This window comes from Bos grunniens, chromosome 3 (assembly GCF_055505025.1).
Source record: "Bos grunniens cultivar Pamir isolate PY7600 chromosome 3, Bosgru_T2T1.0, whole genome shotgun sequence".
NCBI classification, from domain to species: Eukaryota; Metazoa; Chordata; class Mammalia; order Artiodactyla; family Bovidae; genus Bos; species Bos grunniens.
This window is the reverse complement of record NC_141167.1, coordinates 69,291,629-69,305,212: the sequence shown is the minus strand read 5'-3', so window position 1 is coordinate 69,305,212 and position 13,584 is coordinate 69,291,629. Positions and strand designations below refer to the sequence as shown.

The 13,584-nt window shown below is 39.3% G+C and overlaps 1 protein-coding gene across 1 annotated transcript in view; it reads left to right on the top strand.

Moving 5' to 3' along the window:
* The window catches only part of HFM1 (helicase for meiosis 1), a 110,523-nt gene that overhangs the window by 77,986 nt on the left and 18,953 nt on the right, over positions 1-13,584 (top strand). Inside the window, exons 30-31 of the mRNA XM_086394430.1 lie at positions 10,397-10,477; positions 10,723-10,838. Coding sequence (XP_086250556.1) covers positions 10,397-10,477; positions 10,723-10,838 — 197 coding nt within the window. The remainder of the gene's footprint in view (positions 1-10,396; positions 10,478-10,722; positions 10,839-13,584) is intronic.

Here is a 13,584-nt window from a genome sequence, read left to right as displayed (position 1 = left end):
CTTCATGGCAAATAGATAGAAGAAAAGTGGAAACAGTGACATATTTTATTTTCTTGGGCTCCAAAGATACTGTGGATGGTGAATGCAGCCTCAAAATTAAAAGAGGATTGCCCCTTGGTAGAAAAGCTATGACAAATCTAGACAGCATATTAAAAAGCCAGAGACATCACTTTGCCAGCAAAGGTCCATATAGTCAAAGCTAAGGTTTTTCCACTAATCATGTACAGATGTGAGAGTTGGACCATAAAGAAGGCTGAGCACTGGAGAAGACTCTTGAGAGTCCCTCGGACAGCAAGGAGATCAAACCAGTCAATCCTGAAGGAAATCAACCCTGAATACTCATTGGAAGGACTGATGCTGAAGCTGAAGCTCCAGTACTACTGGAAAAGACTCTGCTGGGAAAGATTGAAGGCAGGAGAAGTAGAGTGAGGCAGAGGATGAGATGGTTGGATGGCATCATGGAGTCAATGGACATGAGTTTGCACAAATTCCAGGAGATAGTAAAGGACAAGGAAGACTGGCAGTGCTGCAGTTCATGGGATCACAAGGAGTGGGACTCGACTTGTTGGCTGATCAACAATGTAATATATTTCCACCAACCCCACAAGGGGTTTTTTGTTGTAACTTTTTGTTTAAAATAGCTTGAATTGTTTCTGTTGTTTGCAACTGTAGTGGAAATTAGGATGTTTATTATACTTAGTATTAGCATGAGGCTTTTTAAGAGCAAAAGTCCCACAGATTTTCAGTATGACCCTGTAGAAAACAGATCAAAGATGCCTCCTATCAGGCAAGTGTTTTATTACACACATACTCCATTCACATACACATATTATATATACAACCATCTCATTATACATTCTGATTTATACAGTCAGATTATATTTGAAATTTACATTATATCTGAATTACATCTGAGTTATACATTCTGGATATAGAATTCAGTTCTTATATACAAAATCAAATATCCCCAAATAAAGATGTGTAATTATCTCTTCATGTATGACATACATACACTACCTGCATTTCCTTTCTCAGTAAAGTTACACAATGACGGAATCATAGATTTACCCTACTGCTACTGCTAAGTAACTTCAGTCATGTCCGACTCTGTGCAACCCCATAGACTGCAGCCCACCAGGCTCCCCCATCCCTGGGATTCTCCAGGCAAGAACCCTGGAGTGGGTTGCCATTTCCTTCTCCAATGCATGAAAGTGAAAAGTGAAAGTGAAGTCGCTCAGTCGTGTCCGACTCTTCTCGACCCCATGGACTGCAGCCTACCAGGCTCCTCCGCCCATGGGATTTTCCAGGAAAGAGTACTGGAGTGGGGTGCCATTGCCTTCTCTGATTTACCCTACTAAGGTTGTGAAAATAGCCTTTCAAAACAATACAAATTTCTGTTTTTCTGACCTCTTGTCTGACCATATTATTAAATGTTAAAATATTTAGTTCATAAAATCTAGTTGCTTAAATGATTGTTTCCAAATATGCTTTCGGGTTCAACAAATATTTTAATATTTTATTTTGTCAAATTGTAGGACCATATTTAGACAAAAGTGTATACCTTAGAGTACATAATAGAATTTAAAATTCTTATTATGCTTCCTATAACAGTTTGAACAAAGGTTCATCTAGTCAAGGCTATGGTTTTTCCTGTGGTCATGTATGGATGTGAGAGTTGGACTGTGAAGAAGGCTGAGCGCCGAAGAATTGATGCTTTTGAACTGTGGTGTTGGAGAAGACTCTTGAGAGTCCCTTGGACTGCAAGGAGATCCAACCAGTCCATTCTGAAGGAGATCAGTCCTGAGTGTTCTTTGGAAGGAATGATGCTAAAGCTGAAACTCCAGTACTTTGGCCACCTCATGAGAAGAGTTGATTCATTGGAAAAGACCCTGATGCTGGGAGGGATTGGGGGCAGGAGGAGAAGGGGACGACAGAGGATGAGATGGCTGGATGGCATCACTGACTCAATGGACGTGAGTCTGAGTGAACTCCGGGAGTTGGTGATGGACAGGGAGGCCTGGCGTGCTGCGATTCAAGAGGTCGCAAAGACTCGGACACGACTGAGCGACTGATCTGATCTGATCTGATAACAGTTTGAAAACATTTTCTAGCTGTAGTTTCTCACAGTTACAGTCCAATAGATAAAAAATTTTGTAAATTTTAAGGAAAAATATTTTTGCTATTTTTTAAAGATCAGGCAGTGTGAAAATACACATTTTCAGTTGTAAAAATTGTTTTAACTTTTATTTTTAGCATTTAAACTTCTTATCCTTTAAGAAGCACAAGCTGGTTGGATGGCATCACCGACTCAATGGACATGAGTTTGAGTAATCTCTGGGAGTTGGTGATGGATAGGGAGGCCTGGCGTGCTGCAGTCCGTGGGGTTGAAGTATGGGCTTTGTTTCATTTGAAGAAAATTAATTTGCCATTAATAAGTTCATTTGCATTGGCTATGCCTTTTGAGTATGAAAATTTAATGTATTTGAAGAATGCAAGGATAATATCAGTGCCCAAGCACTTTGGAAGTATGTACATTTAAATACTAGTCAAAAGGCAGTCTGCTTTTCTTTATACTTTTCAGTGTATATATTCATTAAATTGCAAATCAAGGACTCCAATTCATCAGTGTTACCCTTTTTTTTGATAAATAACAAAATGATAGTATAATATTTGACAAAAATTAAAATGAGGTTTGCCTTCTCATTTAAAAAGTAAAATTATAAAGTACATCAATGCGATTACCATGTATCAGGAACTACAAAATGAAAGTAATATTCTTTTAAACATATTAACTCCAGAAGCTATGAACATCCAAATTATTTGAATTTATAGTTAAGAGGGGGGCTTCTCAGGTGGCGCTAGTGCTAAAGAACTCAACTGCTAATACAGGAGACAGAAGAGCTGTGGGTTCTGTCCCTGGGTTGGGAAGATCCCCTGGAAGAGGGCATGGCAGCTCACTCCAGTATTCTTGCCTGGAGAATCCCATGGACAGAGGAGCCTGGCGAGCTATAGTACATGGGATCACAAAGAGTTCGACATGACTGATGCACACGTGCACACATAGTTAGGATGTGAACCTAAGTATGGCAAGGATGCCTCCTATTTTAATTTGTTTTTTTCTAGATTTTTAAAAAATCTTACCTGACCTTACCCTATTGGTCATTATTGACCGTGTTAAAGTAATTTTATGTATTCACTTCAAATGCATTTCTATTTCACGTTAATGATTTATTTTGCTTTCAGTACTTGGAACTGGAGCTTTAAAAACATATAAATTAATATATTATGTGGCAGAACTAAGAAAATGTATACATTTCAGATTTTGATAATGATGGAGTATGGGATCTGTTAATTTGATCCCTAAATGTATATTTTATGTCAATTTTCTCTCAAAACCTTATTTTTCTAGTTATAAATCTCTGTAAGCTTGTGTTTGTTAATAAGACAAATTCAGACAATTCTCAGAACTTAGGGAGTGGAGTGGGGGATGGAGGAGCACTTATGTTTCTGAAGTATCATTTCTAACAGAAATATAGTAGAAGTTTCTGTCGCTTAGGTAATATCCATATGCTGCTGCTGCTGCTGCTGCTAAGTTGATTCAGTCGTGTCCAACTCTGTGCGACCCCAGAGATGGCAGCCCACCAGGCTCCCCCGTCCCTGGGATTCTCCAGGCAAGAACCCTGGAGTGGGTTGCCATTGCCTTCTCCATTGTGTGAAAGTGAAAAGTGAAAGTGAAATCGCTCAGTCGTGTCCGACTCATAGCGACCCCATGGACTGCAGCCTACCAGGCTCCTCCATCCATGGGATTTTCCAGGCAAGAGTACTGGAGTGGGGTGCCATTGCCTTCTCCATCCATATGCTAGTATTCTGTAAACAAGCTGAAATAAAGCTCTCATTCCTAGCAAGACTTGTCAACTCTTTCAACTCTGCCTTGAAATTTTGGGGTGTCCCCAGAATCTATATAATTAGACTTTCAGATCCTAGTTATAATTTCTACCACTGGTAACAAATGTGCATAGTCATTGTGCACCATCGTGTGGTAATGTTTTTAAGTTCATCTATTAGATGTTGTTGGATAAGGGACAAAGTGACTCCATATCCGTTACTGCAAAACAACAACCTGCAAGGCATTTCCTCCTATTCTTCCCACCCTATAAACCATGGATTCCTTCCCTAAGTAAATTCAGTTCTGTTCAGTTGCTCAGTCGTGTCCGACTCTTTGCGACCTCATGGACTGCAGCAGGCTAGGTTTCCCTGTCGTTCACCAACTCCTGGAGCTTGCTCAAACTCATGTCTGAGTCGGTGATGCTATCCAACCATCTCATCCTCTGTTCTCCCCTTCTCCTGCCTTCAATCTTTCCCAGCATCAGGGTCTTTTCCAATGAGTCAGTTCTTCGCATCAGGTGGCCAAAGTATTGGAGTTTCAGCTTCAGCATCAGTCCTTCCAATGAATATTCAGGACTGATTTTCTCTAGGATGGACTGGTTGGATTTCCTTGCAGTCCAAGGGACTCTTAAGAGTCTTCTCCAACACCACAGTTCAAAAGCATCAATTCTTCAGCACTCAGCTTTCTTTACAGTCCAGCTCTCATATCCATACACGACTACTGGAAAAACCATAGCTTTGACTAGATGGACCTTTGCTGGCAAAGTAATGTCTCTGCTTTTTAATATGCTATCTAGGTTGGTCATAGATTTTCTTCCAAGGAGTAAGCATCTTTTAATTTCATGGCTGCAGTCACCATCTGCAGTGATTTTGGAGCCCAAGAAAATAACGTCTCTCACTGTTTCCACTGTTTCCCCATCTATTTGCCATAAAGTGACGGGACCTGATGTCATAATGCCATGATCTTAGTTTTCCGAATGTTGAGTTTTAAGCCAGCTTTTCCGCTTTTCTCTTTCACTTTCATCATGTAAGTAATTAATTACTTGATAAAATTTCATCACTAAGTAAATTAAATGCATTATGTGGGGGAGAAGTAAGGCAGCTGCTATAACCAGTAAAGCAGGGTGGTTGAGAGGTCAGCCTCTGAAATTTGATTACCTGAATTAAAATCTGAAATGTGCTACTTATTATTGCACAGTCTTGAACATGTTACTTCACCTCTTTATGAATTAATTTCCTCATCTGTGAAGGTATAATAGAACTGCCGCATAGGCAGACAACCATGGATAAAGAGGCATTCAAAGAAAATTTGGAACATGTGAAAGAAAGCCCCAAATAAGTAAACAGAAAGTGGATAAAAGAAAAACAGGATAATTCACCGGTGTAATATAAACAGATTAGTAATCTCAGACAAATTAAAGATTAAATTGCAACTATAAAACAATAAGATACCATGAAAAAAATCAATTAGAAAAGAAGAGTAAGCACAGGGAAGTAAAAACTATGATTCCAAAAAAAAAAAAAATAGCCTAGTTGGAGGGCCAGAAGATAAAGTCAGTATAATCTGAATGAAAGCAAAACGATAAGAGACAGGAAACATGGGACAGGAGGGCAATCTGTAGCCTGATACCCGACTAATAAGAGTTCCAGAAAGACAGAAAAAACAAATCAGAAGAAATAATTTGAGAAGATTTGCTAGACTTAAAGCGAGGCATAAGTCTGCATATCAAAAGGGTTTACTTAGGGCTTCCTAGATGGCACTACTGGTGAAGAACCCCCCTGTCAATGCAGGAGACATAAGAGACATGCTGGTTCCATCCCCAGATCAGGAGGACCCCGGGGAGGAGGGCATGGCAACCCACTCCAGTATTCTTGCCCGGAGAATCCCATGAACAGAAGAGCCTGGTCCATAGCGTCGCACAGAGTCGGACATAACTAAAGCAACTTAGCACAGTGCTAGTTAGGATGAATGAAAGAAGATCTACAAAGAAGAGAACATTTCAGAACATCATGGATAGAGAGAAAATCATAAATGCTTCTAAGGAACAAAAATCGAAATAGTTTAGTGTTTTCATCAGCAATACTGGATGCTAGAAGACAGTGGACTTAAAAGTCCAGGGGAAAAAAATTATTTCCAACCCTGTGTTCTATACCTAGCCAAACTATTAATTAAGTGTGAAAGTAAAGACATCTTAATATATTCAATTATTCAGAAAATTTAACTGTCATGCATCCTTTCTCAGGCAGTTGTTCAAGGATAAGCACAACCAAACCGTTAAACAATAAAGAAAAAGTAAAAAAATCCAGCAATAGTAGATTCAATCCAGGAGCTTAATGAAAGGAAGTTCCAGGATGACAACTATAGTACAGGCCTAGATTGCATTGGGAGGAGGCTGGAGGGCTCTAGAAAAGAGATAACTATTGAGGGGGAGTCGGGCAAGGTGTTTTCATGTGGTTGTCCTTATCTTTGGAATATTGAATGAACTAATAAGGAAACTTAAGATAGACATTGCTAGACTAAAGGCAGTAAAGCTTCAGAGAAAATAAAATATTGCTCAAGGAAAAAAAAAAACACTAACTTGATTCTGCTTGAAAAATACATTTACCTTCTGTATATCTCTTAAATTAGTCCATTCTCTTTGAATCTGCTAATACTACCACTCTGGACTGTTACCATAATTTTCTTTTATCTACTCTGTCTGCTCTCAAATCTATTCTCTTACAGTAACCTCTTAACTAGTTTTCTTGCATCTACTCTGTCCTCTCTCAAATCCATTCTCCATACTATACTCCACAGATTGCTTTTTCAAAATGCAGATTCAGTTATGTTCCCTCTTTGATTAAAACTCTTCAGTGGCTCCCATAGCTCTTAGAATAAAAATACAAATCATTAACATTCTCAACAAGTTTCCATATTATCACATAATCAGTGAGTTCCTAAGTAGCAGTGGGGTGCCAGCTGCTATGTAAGTCTTGCTTCACCTCCAATAGGGTTTAGTAAGGACCCAAGAGACCCAAATGTGTTTAGACAGTTTATTACTTACACAGATGGCAAAACAAGATCAGCATGATATCAGCTGCATGTATCCATCATCTCATAGGATGACACTGAACTGGAGGGACCAGATATCATCAAAGATGAGTTGCTTTGTTTTTGAGGAGTCAACTCTAGGTGATAGCTAAGCAGTTTTATAGCCTATAGGTGTGCTTGAAAGAGGCAAAGTGGACAGTCGTATGCCTGACTAGAACCAGGAGACAGATGAGAAACTGCCTCTTGGCAGCCTTATGCAAAATAGGGAGCCTCCTACAAGCCAAGGAGGCAGATGAGAAATGGCCTACAAACAGTTCCTCGCAAGACCACATATCTTGACATGTTCCAGGGAAGATCAGAGGGCATTCTGTAACCAGCAGAGCCTTGCCTAGGTGGTGACATGCAATCACCAGAGTGCCATGATAGAGCCATTTCCCTAGGAACATAGACTGATCTTTCTACCAATGTAGTCTCATCTCATGCACTCTGTCTTATTTACTGAGCATCAGCCACATTGACCTTCTTTTTTTTTGACCTTCTTTTAATTTGTATGCCATGCTTTCCCTTGTCTTAGAGCTTTTTCATATGCTATCCCCTCTGCCTGAAACATTCTTTCTCCTACCCCTTGTAAATGCTGCTCTTTTTTCAGTCCTCAGTCCAATTATTACTTCCTTAGGGAAGCTTTCCAAAACATTCCTAACCAGACCATTCCCCTGTTATATAGCATTGTGCTCCTCTCCTTCATAGCAGTCAAAATAATTCTATACTTACTTGTATAACCTTTAGTTAATGTAATAGTAGAGTTAATACATATACTAATATATTAGTTTATTACTTAATTTTAAAATGCAGTCACATACATAATTTCATTTTATCTTTTTACTTCATGAGATAACAAAACAGTTTATTTTTAATCCCTGTTTTCTACAGAGAACATCCCATATTGGGACTCACGTTATCTTACTCTAGTTTAGGGTGCCCTATATTTCTTTACTGTGTTTTTCATGTAAATACACTAAGTATAAGGCAGCATACAGTTAGTGAGAGGGACAAACAAATGCCATAAGGGCTCAAAGGAGAGAGAAATCACTTCCAATTTAGGTGATCAGAGTGATTTCCTATGATTAGATCTCCATGATAGAGGTGCTATTTGAGTCGGTCTTGAAAGTTGATAGGCTTCTGATAGACAAAGTCTCTAAGACAAGAGGTAATATCAGAGGTACAGTCATAGAAAGGCTTGGGACTGTTTTAATACTAATGGCAAATAGATATATTTTGATGGTAAGGGTTAATGTGGGTCCTAAAAGGCATGATAAGAATTACATCATAGAGGACCTTAAATATGGAATTAATTTTGTTGGCAACAGGAAGTAACTAATGTTTCTAAGTGAGCAGATGATCTGATCAGAGCTGAATTTTGGGAGGATTAACTAAGCAACAGCATATAAAATAAATTGTAACATGGTAGGACTGGATTCAAGGAAACCAGAGATCGTGAACTGGGACAAAACTTCTCAACCTGTGGCAAAACTTCTCAAGCTGTGGCACACCTTGTAAAATATAATGTTAAAAACTTTCAGACAAGGGCCACTAGGAGCATACCTGTATTTGAGATGATGATGATGATCAGTCGCTCAGTCATATCCCATCTTTTCAACCCCATGGACTGCAGCCCATCAGGCTCCTCTGTCCATGGTATTTTCCAGGCAAGAATACTAGAGGGGTTTGCCATTTCCTACTCCAGGAGATTTTCCTGACCCAGGGATTGAACCTGCATCTCTTGTGTCTCCTGCATTGGCAGGCAGATTCTTTACCCCTGTGCCACCTGGGAAACCCATATTTGAAGAAAGTTAGGTAGTTTCTAACTGCTGCCTCAAAGGAGAGTATAGCATCTGCAGAACTGTGGGTCATCTCAGGGAATCAGAAGGAGCCTACTATAGGAGTTCAGCTTGTGACAGGCAATTCTTAGAAGGACTTAGGGAAAGCAGAGGTCAATTCTAGATTGGGTGCTGTTGGCAAGTAGGGTATTGGATATTTTGGTATGTCTTGTCTTGGAGATGAATGGATTAAAGAAATGGTAGTCATTTGCATTAGCCAGAAGAGGGAGATGTTTAGTTATTTTTGTGGTTCTTCAGTGTCCTTGTCTCTACTTTCAGAAATAATTATACAGTAGTCTCACATCTGTCTTCCATTATAATCATAGAGTGACCTTATCTGAGTATTGTTTATATTTTACCAAAATTGTTTATGTTCAATTGGGAACACTGTGGTTTAGCTATCAGCTTCCAGCTGCCCATAATATTTTATTACTTATTCAGTACCCAATACATTGATTTTCTCAGTCTCATGGCATCTAACTAGTTCCCTCATATGGTGAGCAGCCTTATTCATTTACCCCAGGGTGCTATATAGATATTATCTTTGTTTAGCTATGCCATGCTTTGAAAAAGGTTGATTGAGTAACACACTGAAAATGAAGAGTAAAGGTCCAAGAAAGATTACAGAAGTATTCAAAGCTCTTCACTATCTCCAGCATTTCTAATTCATTTAAAAATCTGTGCTCCAGTGAAAATATACCAATTCTTTTCTCTAGTCTGTGGTTTGCTGCCTTTGGATATTATGCTCTGGCTTGGGACATCTTCCTGTGGTCCCCTTCTCATGTCCAGATCATGTCTGTCCTTCCAGGATCAGTTCAAATGTCTCTCCCTTCCTACATGTTGTTTGGACAGTTGGAATCAAGAAAAAGCCTACTTAAATATAATAAATGAAGAATAAATTATGTATTTAGGTGTATTAATTCTAGCTTACAGGGGTCAAGCTGGCAGCAATCTCTCCTTTCTGTGAATTCATATAGAAAATTATTTATATCCCTAAAGCACTTATTTCTAACATTTATTAAATATGCATGGTGTCCTATCTATTAGCTGCTGTCTGTGGTGCCAACAAAATGCCATGAGGTTTGCTTCTTTCCAGATTTTTCAGGCTTAAGTATAAAGTAGAAAAAAAGTTTCAAAACTCCACCCACATTCTTACCTCATTCAGCAGGAGTTAACTGATATTCTGTGATATTTAATTCTGTTTATATTAGGAGGGATGGTATTGGGAGGGAGGTGGGAGGGGGGTTCAGGATGGGGAACACGTGTACACCCGTGGCAGATGCATGTTGATGTATGGCAAAACCAATACAATATTGTAAAGTAAAATAAATAAATAAATATATTAGGGAGGTTAAGAGAAGCTTATAGGTGACTCAGTGCTTCTTGTGAAAAGCTGGGATAGAGCTGATGGTAGGCAGGGACTGATTGTTATCAGAATATCTTTTGAAAATACATATGAAATGGGTTAATTTTTGAGGAAGTGTGAAAATAATGATCTTTTTGTACCATCAGAAAGGAAAGAGGTGGATAAAAATTAATTATAATTAACAGTTGTGTTAATAGATACAGTGAAAAAGATTTTTTTCCCCTTATATTGATTTAGGAATGACTGCTTGCAAAAAACCTGGGAACCGAGAATGTAATCATCACTGTAAAAATAAACACACATGTGGACATGACTGCTGTGAGTTCCATAAAACAGTTTATTTCAGATTTTAAAAATTAAAAGTTCTTTGAGGAATAGTAATCATACCCTGATTATCTATACATGATATTTATATTATGCAGCTTATAACTCAAATAATTTTTATTCTTTTGTGGACAACATTTTTAAAAAGTAAATATTAGATTAGAAATGTTGCAGAAATTTGGTCTTATTTGAATAATACCTAAAATTGAAGTTAAAGAATCTAGAATTTCCTTTCATAGGTAAAACTGGAGTTGCACAGAAGTCAGAAGTGAAAGAATCAACAATTTCTTCATATTTATCTGATTTAAGAAATAGAAATGCTGTTTCATCTCTTCCTCCAGTTAAACGTCTGAAGGTTAGTTTTAATAACATTTATCCCTTGTTCTATAGTTAAATATATATGCTGCTGCTGCTGCTGCTAAGTCGCTTCAGTCGTGTCTGACTCTGTGCGACCCCATAGATGGCAGCCCACCAGGCTCCCCTGTCCCTGGGATTCTCCAGGCAAGAACACAGGAGTAGGTTGCCATTTCCTTCTCCAATGCATGAAAGTGAAAAGTGAAAGGAAAGTCGCTCAGTCGTGTCCGACTCTTAGCGACCCTATGGACTGTAGCCTACCAGGCTGTGTATCAATTAGATAGGTATCCACAGAAGTACTTTAGAGTTACATAAAGGCTTGACTAGGAATATGACTTTTATTCATAATATGGTTTCTATAGGAAAAGTGTGAAGGAAATGTCTGACTCAGTCATGAATAGGTAGCCTATCCCTTTTCCAGCAGATCTTCCCGACCCAGGAATTGAACCGGGGTCTCCTGCATAGCAGGCAGATTCATTACCAATTGAGCTATCAGGGAAGCCCATAGGGAAAGATACTATAATTTTTAATAATTAATCTATAAATCCATGTTTGTAGCATAGTTATACAAACCTTTCCTTCATTAGCCTTTTTTTTTTTTATTTTTTAAACTGGAGAGAGGGAAATGGAGAGGGGTATGTAGCTTGCTTTGGTTCAGCAATTGAAACTAGATCCTCTTGCCTTTTCCTGGCTCCATCTGTGGTGGACTGGGCTGGAAAATCTAAATGAAGTGAAGTGAAGTGAAGTGAAGTGAAGTCGCTCAGTCGTGTCCGACTCTTTGTGACCCCGTGGACTGTAGCCCACCAGACTCCTCTGTCCATGGGATTCACCAGGCAATAATATTGGAGTGGGTTGCCATTTCCTTCTCCAGGGGATCTTCCCAGCCCAGGGATCAAACCCAGGTCTCCCACATTGCAGGCAGATGCTTTAACCTCTGAGCCACCAGAAAATCTAAAGCTGATTTTAATTGTGACTTACGAGAGTGACTCATCATCACTCTCCTAGATGAGTACTGAGTCTCCCTTTCAAGTGATGAAGGAATGGGAATTCCTTCTGGTTGATAAGTCACTAGCAGACTAACTATAAGCCTTGGTCATCCAGGGCAAAATAATTGATCAAGCTGGTGGCTCAGAGGTTAAAGCGTCTGCCTCCAATGCGGGAGACCTGGGTTCGATCCCTGGGTTGGGAAGGTCCCCTGGAGAAGGAAATGGTAAACCACTCCAGTATTCTTGCCTGGAGAATCCCGTGGATGGAGAATCCCATGGATACAGTCCACGGGGTCGCAGAGAGTCAGACACAACTGAGCAACTTCACCTTCACAGAACAGAACAGAACAGAGCCAAGAAAATGACAGAGCGCCTGTTTCTTTTCTGTTGTTGTTCAGCTCTAAGTTGTGTCTTAACTCTTTGAGACCCCATAGACTGCAGCACACCAGGCTTCCCTGTCCTTCACTGTCTCCCAGAGTTTGCTCAAACTCTTGTCTGTTGAGTTGGTGATGCCATCCAACCATCTCATCCTCTGTCTCTCCCTTCTCCGTCTGCCCTCACTCTTTCCAACATCAGGGTCTTTTCCAGTGAGTCAGCTCTTCACATCAGGTGGCCAAAGTATTGGAGCTTCAGCTTCAGCGTCAGTTTTGCCAATGAATATTCAGGGTTGATGTCCTACAGGATTGGCTGGTTTCTTTTCTAGGGTTTTTTTTATAAAAAGAAGATTCTGAGTCATCAGGCTAAAATATGGAGACTATTGGAAAACATGGAGCGGTTTGCAGTTTGAAATGGCAACCACCTTTTCTGAGACAATTATTTTTTAGTATCCCAAGTTTTTCCTTCTTTTTTTTTCATATTTATTCCACATCATTCCTTCCTTCCTTTTCATATTCATTGAACACCAAGAATGTGCCAAGCACTATAGTAGATGTGGAGGATACAATGATAAGAGAGTTTTAGTCTCAGTCCTCATAGAGCTTACAGTTGAGTGAAGGATACAAATAAGTAAGTAGGTTTTTTCAACACACTGTGATGAGTGATTCTGTGACCGAAGTGTGAAATAACTTGAACTTATATAGAAAGTACACTCACTCCATTTTCAATAGGCCAGGAAAGGATTCCTGATAAACATGACTAAGACCTGAAGGATATATAGGCATAAGCCAAGTATGGCGAGAGGTGAATACCAGAGTAGTGGTGAAGAGGGTTAGAAAATTATTTCAGATGTAGAGAATATGCAGTGGCCCAGGGCAGAGAAAGAGATACAGATCTTTTTAAAAACTGAAGTAATGCAGTATATCTGGAGTTCATGTACAAGTAGGAGGGTGGAGACAGATAAGGGTGAAGAAATAAGTAGGATCTCGGTCATGAAAACAATTTTGCTATTTTAAAGATTTGGACTTTATCCTGAAAGGGAAATCACTAAAGGACTTTAATCAGTGGCTGTTTTGTAAAGTTCACTCTGGATGCAATGTAGAGAATGGATTAGAGATAATAGAAAAAGAGCATAAGGATTCATTTGGGAGGTTTTACAGTAATCCAGGCAAGACAATGGCCTAGTCTCATGTAGTGGCAGTAGCAATGGAGAGAAGTGGCTGGGTTTAAAATATTTTTCAGAGGTAGAATCAGCTACCTTGGTACTTAATTGCTTATGAGAGGTGAAGTAGAAAGAATTGTTAAAGATGATGCCCAGCCTTCTGGGATTCCCTGGTGACTCAGACGGTAAAGAGTCTGCCTGCAATGTGGGAGACCTGAGTTTGA